This window comes from Cryptotermes secundus, unplaced genomic scaffold, assembly GCF_002891405.2.
Source record: "Cryptotermes secundus unplaced genomic scaffold, Csec_1.0 scaffold1823, whole genome shotgun sequence".
Lineage (NCBI taxonomy): Eukaryota > Metazoa > Arthropoda > Insecta > Blattodea > Kalotermitidae > Cryptotermes > Cryptotermes secundus.
Genome location: NW_019720608.1, coordinates 6,457 through 25,016, shown reverse-complemented (window position 1 = coordinate 25,016; position 18,560 = coordinate 6,457). Strand labels below are relative to the sequence as shown.

At 38.2% G+C, this 18,560-nt stretch overlaps 1 protein-coding gene across 1 annotated transcript in view; it reads right to left on the bottom strand.

The window, feature by feature from the left end:
* The window catches only part of LOC111870774 (cell division cycle protein 20 homolog), a gene marked incomplete at its 5' end in the record, with an annotated part of 19,678 nt that extends 1,992 nt beyond the window's left edge, over nucleotides 1–17,686 (bottom strand). The window contains 9 exons of the mRNA XM_023863300.2: nucleotides 406–507; nucleotides 1,182–1,329; nucleotides 2,361–2,488; nucleotides 3,597–3,776; nucleotides 7,439–7,632; nucleotides 9,512–9,641; nucleotides 10,284–10,430; nucleotides 15,993–16,093; nucleotides 17,544–17,686. Coding sequence (XP_023719068.1) covers nucleotides 406–507; nucleotides 1,182–1,329; nucleotides 2,361–2,488; nucleotides 3,597–3,776; nucleotides 7,439–7,632; nucleotides 9,512–9,641; nucleotides 10,284–10,430; nucleotides 15,993–16,093; nucleotides 17,544–17,686 — 1,273 coding nt within the window. The remainder of the gene's footprint in view (nucleotides 1–405; nucleotides 508–1,181; nucleotides 1,330–2,360; nucleotides 2,489–3,596; nucleotides 3,777–7,438; nucleotides 7,633–9,511; nucleotides 9,642–10,283; nucleotides 10,431–15,992; nucleotides 16,094–17,543) is intronic.
* Nucleotides 17,687–18,560: the final 874 nt, after the last annotated feature.

Below are 18,560 nucleotides of genomic sequence, written 5' to 3'. Positions count from 1 at the left end.
AACACAAGGAACACCCTCCCGAAGTTTGGCACATTCCTCCTGGGACACTCTGTATATATATATATATATATATATATATATATATACATATACACACATAGTACATCTTTTTCAAACTTCCGATACTGGTAGAATCATAGTTGATTATTTGTCCCTTGAATTTTTCTGTAATTAATTTTTATCCAAATATATATATTACAGAGCTATGAGAATTAGCTATATAATTCAGCCACAACTTTGTAGCTCAGTCAGTGGTATCAAATTTATATCTGACAAAAAAGTGGGTTTAATGCTGAAAGGCCAGTTGGAGATATCTCTCTATGCAAGATATACAGGAGCAGCTAGTTTACTTTACAATTACTTCTGAATTAAACTTTCTTTCCAATTAAAATTATTATAATTTACCTTTGTCATTGATGGGTATTTCCAGATAACTAGTTGATTATTTGCATAACCATGCCCTGAGATGAACTCCTTGTATGTAGTTGACCACTGAAGTGCACACACCTGTAAAGAATCCTTTAGTGTAAAAACTGACAATAGATTCAAGGAGAAAGTAACGAAAGTGACACTGCACAATTTCTCTGGATAGCCTAGGCTAAGGTGGCTTATACAAATCACAGAGGGATTTAAAAAGAGATAGAAATTAGGAACTAAGAAGATGAAAAAAATGTGTGGCCACAGATATATTGTCATCTTAGTTCTTAACGGTTCTATTGTCACATTTTTTGGAATACAGAAACCAAGGATAAAGCTATCCCTGCAACAGGCCATGAAGGCCCATAGGGTTGTGAGACGTTGAGGGTCCCACACTATGTAGACAATCGACTCAAAGATGGCAGTAAGGTTGTCAGCCTTACACGCCTTAATTCCTGGTACTCATTTCTGTTAGAGGCTGAGTGAACCCCAGGGCTATAGTGCGGCCGGAAGGACTAGGTCAATTGAAAAATCCAATAACCTCATTGGTATTTGAACCCGCGACCTTCCGACTTGTAGCATAGTGCCTTAACCACTATGCTACGGTGTGCACCCACAGAAAACATCTGTTTCCTATCTTTATATCATGATAAGATTAACTTCCTATAATATTTTAACACTGCACCAACCATGGCAGTTGTGGCAGATAAACATCTTACAGTCATGGCAGTCTTAGAGTTAAAAATGCAGTAGACAGGACTTACCTGGGATTTGGTGTCAATGACATTAAAACAAGAACCGGTATTGCAGTTCCAAAAGCGAATACACCTGTCAGCTGTGCCACCACCACTTGCCAAAATGTTAGGCTGCCATGGGCACCATGCCAATGCCTTCACAGCTGCTTGATGTGAACTGCAAGCCAAACACTGGAAACTGTAATATATGATAGGGAAGGAAACATCCCTATATTGCAATGGAATGTCACCATTCTCATACTGTGTTTCACATTTCATAATGCAGGTATTTAAATTATTTTTCCAGCTTTGAGTAAGTGCTCTACTGGATCAACTCAAAACTGGTCTGGGACTGCTATCAGTCCCAAACATAACAGGGTTCAACTGATATGGGTGCTGGGTTATGAGCATATGGTTCGTAATGAAACTGCTGATGAACTGGCAAAATTGGGATCTGAATGTCTGCTCACAGGACTTGAACCAGCTTGTGGCATTTCAGCAGGAAGTGCCAAGAAGGCTGTCAGGGACTGGACAATAACCATAAAATATACTGGCAATCCTTAACAGGACTCAAACAGGCAAAAGGGTTGTGAGAAGTTGAGGTTCCCACATTTTCTAGACAACTGGCTCACAGATGGCGGTAAGGTTGTCAGCATTACACTCTGGCCACCCTTTACCCCCCCTCAGAAGATTCCTGGTACTCATTTCTGTTAGAGGCTGAGTGAACCCCAGGGCCATAGTGCGGCTGGAAGGATTAGGTAAATTTAAAAAATCCAACTCATTTGGAGTCAAACCCGTGACCTTTCAGCTTGTAGCATAGTGCTTCAACCAAATACGCGACCACGTTTCCCAAAATCATCAGTACTCAGCTAAATCATATTGTACATATGAATGTTTTCTATTAAGCTCTCATTGATGAAACAATCTACTGCAGCGCAGTAATAGTCTGTGCAAGTTGGACAGTTTCTTTGTTCAGAAATAGATTTTATGAGGAGCAGAAACTTAATATAAAGAAATACAGAAAGGGAGGGACAAAGGATGTATAGCTAAGGACACAATGCTAAAATCATGTGCAAATCCAATTCATATTCAGCAAGAGACAGGTATCTTATGGACTATAATTTTAATTAAATTAACCTGCAGGGAGCATAAACCTATATCTCTGTCTCAGAAGTAGGAAGCTGCATTTATCAACACATTTGGAATTACCTGAGGGCGTGTAAAGGTTGGGGTTCTGAATAGGCTTGTCCTGCAACAGCAGACCAAATGTACAGCATATTGTCATTGCCACCACTAGCTAGGTATCTGCCATCTGGGGACCATTTCAGTCCACAAACCTGAAAAGAATAAAAATTATACATAACTAAACAAAATACAAGCTTTAACAGAAATTACACACAAATGTGGGAAATTACATGTCCATCTAAATCTAAAATCAGAGATGAAAGAGAAAGACTTCTAACAGTTGAGATTCTACAGCTCCCCCTGCTCACATCATATCTTTGCAGCTGCCTGGGCAGAACTGTCAACTCAACTACAGCATCATCTCTTCTCAGCCTCCCTTGAAGGGCTCAACTGAACTGGTTGCCCCATTTCTCCTCTTGCCCGGGTAACTGTTGCCACAGCAAAGTGTTTACTGAGCAGTAACTCTATTGCTGTAGAGGCATGTTTATTGTGCTGTTGCATAGCAACAGCTGCCATCCGATTGTTTGCTTCAAGGTCCCTGCCCAGCAATGGGTCTCTATGCCACAATACTTTCAAAAAGCAATTGTTATGCAAATTATAAAATATCCGAAATAATACGATATTGCATTAAATTTTAATTATCTTTTTGAGTTCATAATGATAGATGATGAAAGAATATAGATGTGAATTTGTATTTTATAATTATAACTGATGAGGCATTGCAGATGTGAATCTGTGATTTCATATGATGAGACAATATAACTGTGTATACACATTTCTACAAAATGTATTTTTACTTATGAAGTTCCATAAGTGAAGAGTGTGAACTTGTTTGTGTTATATTGCCTGGTTTACATGAACCTATGAGTTGAGGCCATCTCTTCTGCTGGGCACCACTAATGTCTGCAACCACAGCTGCCTACACCCGAAAAATTGTTGACGGTGTATAATACATGGAACAAATAATGACATGCACATAATGTTTTAAATATTAATGGTAACAATTGCAGGTAAATGTTAAAGACTGTAAAACCAATTGATACTAAATTAAAGATTTTAAATTATGATTAGCTAGAAAACCGATTATTAAATACTGTACAAGATTTGAGGTTCTCACGGTGGGTGTGGAAAGACTTTTCTACTCAGAAGATGGAGGCAGCAGGTGCCTCAAAAGTACTGGTACTTATCTCTCAAACTTGACAGCATCACATTCAATCAGGTTATAATCATCAGTGTGTATTGTGGTGAATATTCTCTCACCTCTTGTGTATGACAAGACAACTCAGCCACACAGTGATCTCTTTGCCGAACATCATGATGAATGATCTGACCACTACGAGAACCACTGCTCAAAATGTAGGAGTTCCACGAAAGGGAACTAACACGTGCTGAGTGACCTCCCATGGCACGTATTTGTCTCAGACTGCTGCAGTCCCACAACTTTGAAAAAGAGAGAATTTTGTTAATGACCCCAAGTACACTAACAGTACAAAACAATATGGATTATAAATGTTAGTAAACATTTCAATATAATAGATACTAATATGGCAATTTCATGAAAAGGGCAGCAGAGAAAGGGATTTATGAGGCACTAAATATGTGCAACTTCTGTATTATTAATCTTGTTGTTTGGTGGTGGTGTCAGCGGCAGCAGTAGTGGTGAGGGCAGAAACAGCGGTGGCTTGCATATTACTACTGGTAAAGGTAAAAGGTAAAGCTCAGGCCGGGAAGACCCATAGGATTGTGAGATGTCTAGGCTCCCACAATTTCTTTAGACAGGCATGTCCAACTTCAAACAGGTTGTGATCGACTTTTTAGTGTCAAAACTGCCAGTGATGTACCACCCCCTCCTATCGTCGTACCTCGCTTTAAGCAAAAATATTGGTAACAATAAACGACACATGATGTTTGTTGTAAAAGCAACTAGTAACTGGGCTGTGTCTCTGATGTCTGCAGATTCTTCCAGTTGGAGGGAGAAAGCAACACAATTGGAAACATCTTTCAGCAACTGTTCAGTTATGTTTCCACACATCATTTCTATTTGCCGCACAATTGTGTTTCTTGATAATTAAAGATCTTGAAGAGTAGCTATGATCTCTTTCTTATTTTATATTACAAGTGAATTTACATGCTTTTCACGTATAATTTCCTTATAGGCCTATGAGATCGACCAAAAATCGTCCTGTGATTGACCGGTGAATCGCAATCAACATGTTGGACATGCCTGCTTTAGACAACTGTCTTACAGATGGTGGTAAGGATGTCACCCTTATGCGCCAGCCACTCTTTACCCCTCAAGATTCCTGGTACTCATTTCTGTTAGAGACTGAGTTGACACCAGGGCCAGAGGGCAGCACAGAAGGATTAAGTAAATTGAAAAAATCCTTATTGGGAATTTAACATGAGACCTTCTGGCTTGTAGTATAGTGCCTCAACCAACTATGCTACTGCATGTCCCCCAACTACTGATTTCATAAAACTGAAGAACTATTTTTTTGCTATAATAATATTGCTCATATTCATAGCTGAGAAAGAAGAGCACTTTGAAGAATATCCACATGAACTACTGACAGAAGATAAGAGCAAATATTTCCTTCATCCCTGGGCTCCGCTTCCTTAAATTGTTTGTTTTCAGCCAAAGTTTCTTCCTTAAGGAGCTTTATAACTTCACTATTCAAAGGTTTATTGTCAAGCGACCATGAAAGAGAATTACTGCAGAATATTCTCCACTTTTTAAGAAAACTTTTGGATCTGAAGCTTCAATTTCTTTCTCTAAAGTATGTATGTATGTATGTATGTATTTAATGACTATGTCAGAAACTCAGACTATATAATGCCACTCAATTTACATATGTGTTTTCTCAGCTCTAGAAATTGATGATTGACTTTTATATTAGTCTGAAGTAGGCAGACCCAGAGTGAACGAGGAGTGACAGGCAGGAAGCATAAAGCATACTCCTGCTGCTCAGTACTGTAAGTTCATATAGTACTACACAATGTCACTTATATGTTACCATGTTGAGATCATGTATAAGTGATTATAAGTCAAAGTCCTATTGTAAGATTTGAGGTTTTCACGGCGGTGAAAATCATCACATGTTTGGAATCGAGAAGAGTTACTACCATGGAAACGCTAGAACAGACCATTGTATAAGAAGTAACAATAGTGGTATTGTAATTCTAACAGTGAGCCGTTGCGTAGAGATGAGTCTCCGCGGTTACGACGAATACACGGAGAGTCCCCACAGCGACAACGCGATAACAGTGGGCCATTGCCTGGGGCAAATAAACGCGTTTTCTAGGAGACGAAAGGTAACGAATTGTTCGAGGCATTGCATGACAATGGAAGGTTCACTGCATAGCCACTGCCGAGGTTATAAAAGCCAAGCTTCGACAAGAGACAAGTTAGTCTTGGGATAGTCGCTGCTGAAGATAGTTGGAACCTAGTCTCCATACAATACAGACAGAAGACAGCAAGAAGACAGTCTTCAGAAGGCCGCCGCCAAAAGCAGTCTAGTATTGGCCGAGATATAGTGGAAGCAGTAATTGTGATACTGCAAGTGACAATAATTGTAAAGCGCGTGAGTGTATAAGTGAAGCATAATAAAGATTCGCTGAATCCGAGACCCACGTGAAGTTATTTGTCACGTGACATACCCAACATGTGACAATATGAAGAAAGCAGTCTTCTGGGATGTGGCACCGTGTGTCAGTTAACACAATATCTACACGGCACCACATCCCAGAAGACTGCTTTCTTCAAAGTCCTATTGTTTGCAACTATAAATATGTTAACAAATCACTGAAGTTATCGTCGTCATCCCTCATCACAATCACCAACATCATTAATATTATTTAGTTTTGGGAACAAAATTATTGCTTAAGTACAGAATCTGTCTACATGAAATTCATGTAATATAACTATGAAGTTTCACACCATTGTCATGTTTATAACTGCTGACCTATATAAACAGCATTTAATACTGTGGTGTGCCGCCTAGTGCCTGAATATTTGGAATCACCATTAGAAACAAACTGTTGGAGGCAGACACATATTCCTGCAGCAACGAATTGTTTGAAGCAGCATTTGCATAGCAGCAGGCGAAATTAACCTTCGACAAGGTTTTTCCTACTCAGTCCGAGCGTATGTTATAACATTCCTATATCGCAAGAGACCAACAGATTTTGTATCAAACTTTAGCAGAAGTGAGTTTGTATCCGACAAGGGATCAAGAACAGTTGAGCTCCAAGCAGAGCAGAAAACACTTCACCAAGAATAGTTGTGCAAGACTGTTGTAACAGGGAAGAGGAAACATCTGACGATGTTATAAGTTGAGAATAATTTAAGTGTGAGTATAAAAGTGACTGTCCAATAAATATTCATTCAAATCTGAGAACCCACACAATTTCTTGTCACACTGCCTAGCAAACATGCGACAATACATAATTTGTAATCTGTCTTCATTTAACACAAAATCTAATATTTCTAGCTCCAAAAGTCCATTAGTCATCACTGTCAAACTAAAATCTAAAGGAAAATTTGACATGATCACCATGTTGTTGTAAACACACACATGAGCATGCATACACGCACACACAGGCACATAAAATAACCCTTCAAATGTTCTACATTCTTTGATAATCTATTACCATACAAAATGTCACTATCCTATATTATATGGATCTAGGGACATTCCCACTTCATTTTATGTCTGCCATCTTGTTACCATTGATTGCAGGAAATTAAAAGGTTGGGGTGGCTCCTGAAGTCCTTGTAAAAATTAGTCAACTGGGTCAAAAGTTGCAAGGAAACACAGAAACACATGGTAATCTCACGAGCCCACAATTTTTTCATTACAGATAGTAAGCGAAAAATACTGTTATTTTCCTATATTTTAAATTCATTATACTACAAGGTTCACGTGGTTGATTCAAAACTGTACAACACTTTCACTCCACATCAGGAGCATTTCTAAAACTGGGGGAAAGCTGAGACTATGAAATGTCTTGGATGTAAGTGATTTTCAATAATAGGATTTTGGTCATAGTTTCCTGGACTCAGGGATGGGGAGAACAGTCAGCAGTCTAGTCACATAACAAACCTGTACGACTCCCATACTTGTTCCCACTGCCAGAGAGCTGCCTTCCTGTATCCAACTCACAGAACACACATAATCACTTCCTTCCAGAGTAAGCAACTGTTGGATTTTACCAGTGCCAGCATTCCAAAGGTACATATTGGCACCAAGAGCCACTGCCAGAATATTGTTAGGACTCCAGTCAATTAAGTTAAGATCTGGAAAAAAAAGGACCATTCATCTTTGTTTCTAGAAATAAAAAAAAAACATAAATTATGACAAAAATTTTAGAGCGACAGCAGTAAATTATAAAGAACAAACTAATAATTGCACACATGTGAAAATATATCCCTAGGGTGAATCAAAATACTTTTTGTTTTATACAGATGTATAGGCTTGGTTGCTCATTGGCCCATATAACATTAAAATATTTGATGAGTATGTATACTAGAAAGCCTGCCCATTCTTCTCCTGGCATCTAACATAAAAAGTAATGAATGAAGTTAAAAAATGTACATATAGTATAACAGTTCTGACATATTTGCTGTGTTACTGCCTCTAGATCTTCAATTCATGAACACTATTTTATAAATAGTGTACAACTGAAAATTTCAAACAAAACACTGATAAATGTATTTTAAGTGCACTTTTCCACTTCAGACACAACAGACATATCAGGGCTGATATCATGTGAACTATAAATACCCAAAAACTTTCTCAGCAACACAATTATATTTTAATTGAATATTTACAAGGTAAAACTATAAATTCAGGTGGGAGGAAGATTAATTTTTAATTATTTTTGAGAAAAAAGAGCTTTGGTAATCTCTGTGTTCAGCACACCACTATTGACTAACAATATTCGTGTTTGCTTGGAAAACCACCAGCAAATGTTGAATATAAAATTTAAGATATGTATGCGTAGCATATTGAGTCATTTTTAATTAAAAAAACAGCAAGATTTACAGAAAGAGTGTATTAGACGTGAAATATATGTTTGCTCTACTTCTTTTCAAACCACATTTTATTCCGATAAATTTTGCAAGTCACATTTGAGATATGCGCAGAAATTCCATGTAGGAATGCATGCAAATGTTCATTATTTTTGTTCATTTTAATTGAAATTGGAATGGTTTAAAATTCTGTATATAAACATTTCCCAATAACAGATTCATATTTATTCTTATAGCAGTTCTCAAGTTATTTAATGGGTAGAGACTGACATGTGAGGAGAATGTTTCAGGCATTCTGCAGGATTATTGACACACCAACAAATGCTTCAATCTTCTATAATAAATATAACATCTTAACTAACATGTGAGGGCAAGACAATATTATACCCTGACCTCCAGATAATTTTCAACAAGCACGAAGACCCCTTAAAACATTATGACACAATATTAATGGCTTAAAGAAATGCTGTAACTGCAAACAACAGACACTAAATTGTACTCATGTATTAAATTTATGTTCTAAAAATGAAGGGATGTTACATCATACACACTATCCATTTTTTTTATTGCTAGTGGGGTGGGACTAAGTCCCTTATACTGTGGCCACTTCTGGCCTATTGAACCAGCCCAAGATGATAGGTGAGGGTGATTGTGGAGCAATTGGTGGAATGAAGATTGGCAGGGGAAATGGAAGTACTTGGAGAAAACCTGCCCCAGCGCCACTTTGTCCACCACAAATCCCACTTGACCAGACCCGGGATCAAACTGGGCCTCCGCAGTGGGAAGCCAGCGAGTAACCACTTGAGCTATGGTGCGGCCCACGAAGGGATGTTACATCACATACTATTTACTATTTACTACCATGATACTGTGTGGTGACCACACAGTTGACTGGCAACTACACTAAAGGAGAAAATTGAAAATAACTTTGGTCAAAAAATTTGGAAGTAAACAACCCCAAAATACTCAAACAACAATATGACTGGTATACAATGAGATAGCAATAATTCTAACCACAATGCTAAGTACATTTTTCTTCATAATTTGCTGTGTACTACAAATATCTGTTGGCAAAACTTGATAAGTGTTTTATTAAAATATTGCACGGTTCATTATAAATTACAAAATATAGATACTAACTTACAGTAGTCATCCATAATGTCAGGTGCATCAAGAATTCTGTCAGGGGTTTGGGGAATATACCGAGAAATACGCTTCACTGATGCTGGTGCCTTGGAGTGGCTGTACACAACTTTCAAAGGATTCAAAAATCCCTGCAATTGGATATATACAGTAAAACAGTTTATAGTAAAGTAGCATGAAACAAAAATATACCAACCAGAACTTGACATCAAAACTGTTTCAAAAGTTTGTCAAATTCATTATGGAAATTAGATAAACATTTAATATTCAAATCAGTGGAAACTGAGAATAAAATCACTTTAATTACAGGTTATTTATAACACTGTTACTTCTTGAACAAGAAGTTTCAGGAAGAAGTAATCGCCTACTTTCCTTTCACCACATACAGAGTATTACATACAACATGGGCTGCACAGAAAACACTGTGTCCAATAGTTCTTCTGTTATTGCATTGTATTCATTACTGCAGGAACATGTTTACCGAGCTGTTACCTACCAATGGCTCATTCTTCTGGCTCCACTATTCCAACTTACAGGCATTAGTGGGGTACACATAGACAGTGAGGTGATCTCATAAGTCTCCTTTTAGTTTTCAAAATAAGGAAAGTAGGCTAACTACTCTATAATCCCCAGGCATGCTTTGCGTTCTTACTGTCTGTACCAGTCTCTCATATTATGACCAATTACTGTAATATGTATATCAAAAAATTATTGACAATCACTGTAATAAGGTGTTCCTATTGATCTGTATGTCAATAAAACAATAAACTTACATCAGGTGCTCCTGGTGCTTTGTTCCTATAGGAGAGAATTCTCATGTTTTTAATATCTCCTCCATGAAGATTCTCTGACATGATGCGCTCAATTTCTTTCTGTGTAGGGCTTTTTAATTCATCATCTGGTGGCTGTTCTTGGTTTACCTGATAAGCAATCACATTAATGACACACACACACACACACACACACACACACATATATATATATATATACACAGGGAGATCAAAAAGTCGCGCACATCAAACTAAAAGTTGTTATAAATTGTACTGCAGTTAATATAATTATATCTCCTACCACTAGATGGTACTGTAGGAGTACTAATGAGTAGAAACGACATCTGTCGTGTATTGGATATATGATGCCTGCAGTATAACTTTGTTTATTGCGTGACAGACATGTTGCTTTCCCAAGAACGAGTTTTCATTGTGGAACATTATTTTGCCAGTCATTCTTATGCACGTGTCGCACATGAGTTTCATTGGGAATATCCAGATTCTGCAGTTCCTGACAATTTGACTATAACGAGAATAATCAACCGAATTCAGGAATGTGGATCAGTTTCAGATAGGAAGAGATCCGGGAGACCGGCCATTTTGACTGAGGCTAAACTGGCTGACATGGAGAAAATGTTGCAGCATTCCCCTTCAAAAAGCCTGAGGAGACTGTCAGCGCAATCAGGGATTTTGTACGGAAGTGCTCAGAAAGCGATGTAGAAGTTACACCTTCATGCATATCATGTTCGCTGAGTGCAGGAACTGAAGGACCTGGATAAAGAAAAACGCTTAGTATACTGTAGATGGTTTCGGACATTTGTTGGCAACCATGAAATTGATCGGGTTTTCTTCACTGACGAAGCGGGGTTTCACATTAGCGGCTATGTGAACAGTCAAAACAATAGGATTTGGTCATCTGAAAATCCACGTGTGTTACATGAAAAGCCCTTGCACTGTCAGAAATTTTGAGTGTGGTGTGCTGTGTCACATTGTTGAATAGTGGGCCCAATTTTCTTTGAAACAACAGTGAACAGTCAAGTGTACCAAGACATCATTACACAGTTTATTGCGCTTCTTGAAGTTGATGAACGTGAGTGTTAGTTGTAGCAAGACGGTGCCACATGTGACACATCTAATAAAACCATGCAGTTATTGTGTGAGTTTTTCAGTGACCGTCTCATTTCAAAAGGATTGTAGCCCCCGTGTTCGCCCAATTTGTCACCTGCAGATTTTTCCCTTTGGGGGCACATCAAAAGAATTGTCTGTAAAAACAATCTGCATACACTGGATGACCTCAAGAGGAACATTATGATGGCAATTAACAGCATCACTTTACAGGTGCTCCACAAAGCAGCCTCAAACATGGTAAAAAGAGCTCGCACATGCATTGCTGAACAGGGAAGCCATTTTGAGCATATGTTTAAAAACATGATTTGATTTTGCATTTCCAAGATGTAAGGTTATAAACATTAATAGTAAGTGCTGTATGTCTTGTAGTTTGTGCATTAAACCAGCAAAATATAATTGCTTAATGTGATGTGTGCGACTTCTCGATCTCCCTCTATACGGTCTATTTAAATTATATTACAATGTAAGCTATCATATTTAAACTTTACAGGTTAAGCAGAGCTAATTTTGTACCCCAAACCTCATTTTCCCATTATTCTGACAAACTGGTATACCAAGGATAACAGTAACTAACTTGTGTAGATAAATATTCAATGGCTTCTCATTTGCTGGCAAAAATAATTCAATTAGAGCTATGAGGAGCGTTCTGTATATAATGTCTCCTATTTTTTTATGAAAACTACAACAGATACAGAAAGCATAATACCACAGTTAAATAGAGAAAGATTTCAGCTACCTACACTTATTTTTCCACCTGATCACCACCATTCATTATGCACTTCTGCCAGCGATGAACAAGAGCCCATATGAGAGCATCGTGGTCTGGAAAATGTTGCCCACATAGTCCATCTTTCATAGGCCCAAAGAGATGGAAGTCTGAAGGTGCTAAATTGGGGCTGTAAGGTGGTTGGGGTGGGACAGCCCAGCCAAACTTTGCAATGTGCATGGTGGTTGCCAAATTGGTATGGGGTCTAGTGTTATCGTGTTGCAAGCGAAAGGTTGTCTGCTTCTCTGGCCTGACTCGGGAAATACGGGCTTTCAGCTTAGTCAGCATCGTCTTGTAGTGTTCAGAATTGACAGTCTCACCAGGCTCCAGGAAATTCAACAAAATCACACACTGCCTACCCCAAAAGACCATGCACATCTCTTTCCTTCCCGATGGCTGTCTTGAACTTCTGTTTTCTTGGGGAATCCGGATGTCGCCACTCCATGGACTGTCTTTTGGATTCCGGCTCGTAGTGGTGACACCACATCTCATCTCCAGTGACAATGCTGTCCAGAAACTTGTCACCTTTGGCCTCAAACTGGTGCAACAGGTCCTGACAGACTTCCATTCAGTGTTTTGTGGTCCCGTGTAAGCATCCACGGGACCCACCTGGAACAAACTTTGTGATAATCCAGCTTCCCCAAGATCATTTCCAATGCATTACAGCTGATATTAAGCCGTGCACATAGTTCCCTGGTCGTTAGCCGCCGATCTGTACAGATGAGCTGATCGAGGCACTGTTCACTGTGAGGAGTGGCAGCTGAGCAGGGACACCCAGGCATGGTTTGTCATGCACTTCACTTTTGCCACTGTTGAAATGCACTATCCACCTCCTCACTGTGCTGATATCCATTGTATCATCTCTGTGCACCTTTAGCAAGCGTTGATGGGTGTCAATGGGTGCAATTTGTTTGGCAGTGAGAAATTCAATAACACATCTGTTTCGTACGCAATTCTACGTCAGACGCCATTTTGGTAGACTGCTCTGCGGTCGCTATCTGTCACACGATAACGAAACTAACAGGACATTGGCAGGCAGGTTCAACCTTTACTACAACACCACCAACATCCAGCTCAGACGTTACAGGTTAACACAAAAAATAGGAGGCATTATATATATGGAGCGCCCTTCATATCAAATAATAAAGGATGCCACAGGAAATCATCCTCTACAAATTATTATATAATATGGTCATATAATCATAACATACTGATACAAATCTGCTTCTGTACATAAGCACCACAGAGATTTATGTTTAGTTCATAAGTTATAAATGGTTGTCATTTTGCCATACAACTTCTGAAAGACAAAGGTTTATGTCTATAACCATGCCTCATCATGTGTCCTCTGCAATCTCCCAGCACAGTTGGATGACAATGATCTTGAGCTTCATCAGTAAGTCTTCTTTTAAAAGTTTTGCCGTTATGAATCTCCAAAGAAAGGAGTAGCAGTTATTAATGTCAGGGATGACAATCAGGATACCAACCAGAAACTACAGTGAATCAAAGGTGTCAGGAGCAAGTCAAAGATAATGTTCGTTCTGTATCAGGTAGCCGCCTTCTGTACAAAGTACTGTGTACTTATCAGTTATGTGTTGAAACATAAAACTGTTATACAACATGCTCTGGCACAGATCAGTGTTCATAGTTTTGTCAAAAAAGACTGATTTGTCCATCACTTGATATGACAGCCTACATTATGATCTTGTCTGTACAATGGACCTGCCTGATGAACATGCATGGATTTTCTGTAGCCCAGAAATGCACATTGTGTTTGTTCAATACTCCATCCATATTGAAATATGCCTCATCCGAAAACCAGACATTTGCAGTATGGTTCCTTCATGCTCAGTATATGGAGTGAAGTCCAGTCTCTGCTGTTCATCATTGTGTATTTTGTATGAGAACATATGCAAATCTAACCACACAATTTGCTGGATGGAATGTCTGGGTATTCTGACACAACCTCCCTTGTTGATTTTCCCAGGATTTGTTACAGTGCATGTTAAACTGCATCTGTGTTCTGGGCCGTACACCAATTTATGGTGTGTGGATGCTTTCACTCCAAAACTGAGCTGCGTTGTTGAAACAGTGAAGCCTATGGATAGTCTTCCTCAGAAAGGGCCCAACCATGTACCAAATGAGCATGAAGACAACTGTATTGTATCAAGAGTCTACATTGTGGTATGCATGGGAGTGTGTGCTATGGTTAGACTCCCTTTGTCAGCCATCAGTATCCTAATGAAATTTTACAAAGTATTACATTCACTTGCAAAATTCAAACTTCATCTGAATCAAACTTGTTTCGCAGTTAAAGAAACTGGAGGATCATTCATGTGACACCCTGTACTTTGAAAATTAGATATGTATACATTCTACCCCATCTGTCCTATCATGGACAAGGAGATAAGTAACTGAGAAAATACAAAATCTTGTCTTGCCCTCATGCCTACAGACCTCATATTTAAGACCCTGACAATTAATGTAATACTAGAGAGAGAAAGTTAGCTTTGTGGCAACTGAACAAACGCATGCAATATGTCTATGAAACTGTCAGGAAGGCTTCAGGCCTGAACTCTGTATTGCAAGTAATGAACAGGGAGCAACATTTTGAGACATAAACCTTTTCATGTTATAGTCAAAGATGAAATCTGGTGGCACACATAAAAAAAGTAAGTAAAGCTATCCTTGTAACAGGCCATGAAGGCCCATCGCGTTGTGAGACATTGAGGGTCCCACATTATCTAGACAACCGGCTCAAAAGACGGCTGTAAGGTTGTCAGCCTTATGCGCCGGCCGCACTTTACTCCCCAGGAAAATTATTTATTCAATTCCTCAGGTAAAAAGCCTATTCTACTCTGTTGGACCCAGTCGATAGAGCTAGTCCGTCTTTGCAGATAGACTTTTTACTTGAGGAAGGAGACAGAGTCTTTGAAACATCACATTAAATAAAAATTAGGATGGATAATGCTCAAGAAATCAATCATTGTATTAATATACCATTGCCACAAACTTTTAAATTTTGATTACATCATATGAATATGCATAAATTCTTTCAATATCTCTGGTAAGTCACACACTGTTCACTGACTGGAGAGCTCCCCTACCATATCAGAGCAGAAGCAGCTGTCAGCCTGTTGGAGCTAAGTCAGGAACGATTTCTCTAAAGTGAGTTAGCTCTCACCTTTGTGTAAGAAATACAGATGCAAAAACTGATTATGTATGCTTCTTGTATGGCAAATGGATTTACAAGAAGCATTTGAAAAAAAACAGTCCTTATCAGTTATTCAACCTGTTGTTAGGTAGACAACATCTGAATAAACATTACTTGAAGTCACAACTTCCATATATCGTGGATTCCAGATAAATGAACAAAGGTATGTTACCTCACATACAAGACTGCAATATTAAGCCAAAAATGGGCACTTGTTAAAAAGTAGATGGTACATATTACAAGTTATCACATAAACAATTTTCTGAAAAATTGTTTGTTGCAATGTTGACTTTCATAGGATAGGAAAAGAAATGAATGTTCAGTGCAAATAAATGTAATACACATCTATTCATCAAGAGTCCCTGACATTAGGGCATGGACGAACAACTGACCTTTCAGTAAGATCTTTAATGCTGTATGCATTGCTCCAAGAAAACTGCCTAAAAACTATAGAAAAATCAGCAGAATACAACTGGTTCAGTAATTTAGCACACATACAAAAATGAAGCACTAAAATACATTCCCAAAATATCTCTTTTTAACCAGATATAATATCCTCAGACACTTCAAATTGTATGTTTTATGCATGCCAATGTAACATTACCAAATAATGCCCAAGTTCAAAATTTGTTGAACTTCTATCAGGAATGAATCGATCACCACCATTTGGAGTCTTTGATAGTGCTGCTGAGGTGGAACAGGAGCCTGTTTAAATAGAAAAAATGGCAACAAGTGAAGAATGTCCAGAATTATACAGCAATAAAGGAAATTTTAATTGTTTCTTGCATCCTGTTGTGTATTTAATCGCTATTAGAATCAATTTTACCGACCACACAACATATTTTTATTATTATTACACTACACGTTCGACCTCAAGAGGTCATCCTCAGGTGTACGAACACAGCTGTATAATTACATGCAATCACATTCGTCTTCTCACTTATTCGATCCTGAATCTAATTCAGGCTCATGCTCAATAATATATCAAGCTCTCTCATAAAACACACTCATAAAACACAAGTTAAAATTGTTCTAAATGTCAAAAGTTAAAATTTAAATTTAAAAATTTAAAGTTTGTGAATCGAATTTCAATTCAGATCACTAGTTATGCTTTCACTTTCATTTGTATTCAGTCACTTCCTACTTACGTTCATCACTGCGTCAAGTTCACTTTAACTAGTTTAATTATATTATTGATTAAATGTTCATGAATTAAAGTTCAATTATATTATATATTGCACTTTTTCACTTTTGGAGGCCTTGCTGTTCTACTGAGTCTTCTGAAGTTGTGAATCTGTTACAGTCCATGTTGTGAGGATGACCTCTTGAGGTCGAAACATGTAGTGTAATAATAATAAAAATATGTTGTGTGGTTGGTAAAATTGACTCTAATAGTGACTAAATGAAATGTTACAGTTTCATGTTTGAGGCTTGCTTTCATTTTTCAGTAATGAATCATACAGGAGTCATAATTTGTGGTATGAAAGAAACAGAACACAAAAACTGGCTTCGCAGTCATTTTGATGGTATGCGGATGAGGCAATTTATGAGTAGAGGGATCGGGAGGTCCCATCCTGGGTATTGCATCGAAAACATGAATCCAGACTCAACCTTCTATTTGTATGATGAAATGTTGTTAGTCAAATATGCAGTATATGCTTATATTGGAAAAAAAAATTGTATACACACGATTGAAAATTTGAGCATAAAATAATGAATATATATGATACACATTTTAAAAAGAAAATATGCAGCATAAATGGAGATCTTTGAAAATATTATGCTTCTTCATGGCAAAATATGCATTTTTATGCGCCATCAAACCATGTCTAAAATTTAAGAAATTAAGTAATTCATACATATATTCAAATGAGCATGCTTTTTGGTTGCAAGAAAGAAATATGCATCTGCGTTGAAATCCGGTACCGAGATATTATACATACTTTCTGATACATGATTGACTTTGATTGTGTTACATTAGAAATGTGATGTAGCACTGCTCGGTAGACCACTGTTGGAAGCCGAGGACTGAGCCCTCCCAATCTCAGCAATGCACAGAAAAAAGAAAGTTTACCATAGCTACAGTTAATTTAGATTCAGAAAACAAGCTTCTAGTCATAAGAAATCATGTGAAATTAAGAACATATATACTTACTTGGTGATTTCTTAGGTGTTTTTCCAGGCGTTTTCTTTGTTCTAACAGATTCCCCTGTGACACTGCATTTGCTTGGAGTCTTTGATGTGCTTGCACTGAATGATGTAGATGCCTTTGTCTTGGATACATTCAGGCTCGTATTGCTAAGTTAAAAAAATAGCGTCATTATTAATGTTTCACAAAAAAGTCATGAAATCATGTGCTCTCTTAACACTTTGCGGACCGCACGCCCTTTAAAAGGTTTTTCGCTTTTAAACGTTGCGGACCAGTGGCATATTATTATGACTTTAGGACACGTTATGTTGAAACACACTATACCTTGCTCTGGCGCCACGCAACTGCAATGAATACTGCGTAATAAATCTTCGGAATGTATGCTAGGTATTCAGTAACTTGACCTGGCTTGCTAGGGTCCCTACTCCAAAAGAAAATAAACTTTGCCCCTTCCAGCTGTTTATGTACCAGGCAGAAATTAGTAGAGGGGAATATGTATCAAGGACAAAAGGGGTTGAAGGCAAGCGAGCTCTGGACTTGTTTATGGAGCTATCTGACGTGCCTTGTAGAGGAGTAGTGATTAGTGACTCAGACAGTGGAAGTGACAGGGATCAACAAAGAATTGTGGCCACAGATAATAAAAGTGAAAGTTGCCTTGTGGCTTATAAATTGTGCCATTTTCAATTCATTTTTGGTTTACAAAAATCTAAACCCTGATTCTAAATTGAAATACAAAGCATTTCTGATGAATGTGGCAAAGGCCAGGGCTACAGTGCAGATGGTGGCGGCAGAACCAGGGTCACACGAAGACTTAGTGTGACCTAGCCCATCAANCCCCCAGGCCTCATGTGGACACCCCTGGGCAACTTTCAGGTGATATGCAGAAACATACCCTCGTGAAAATTGTGAAGAGTGAACATTCCAAGGGGAAGCATCCTTCTAGGCAATGCCGTGTTTGCGCAGTTCACAAAAAAGGACTATGACTGTCTACATTTGAAAGTGTATAATGCCACTTCAAAAAGG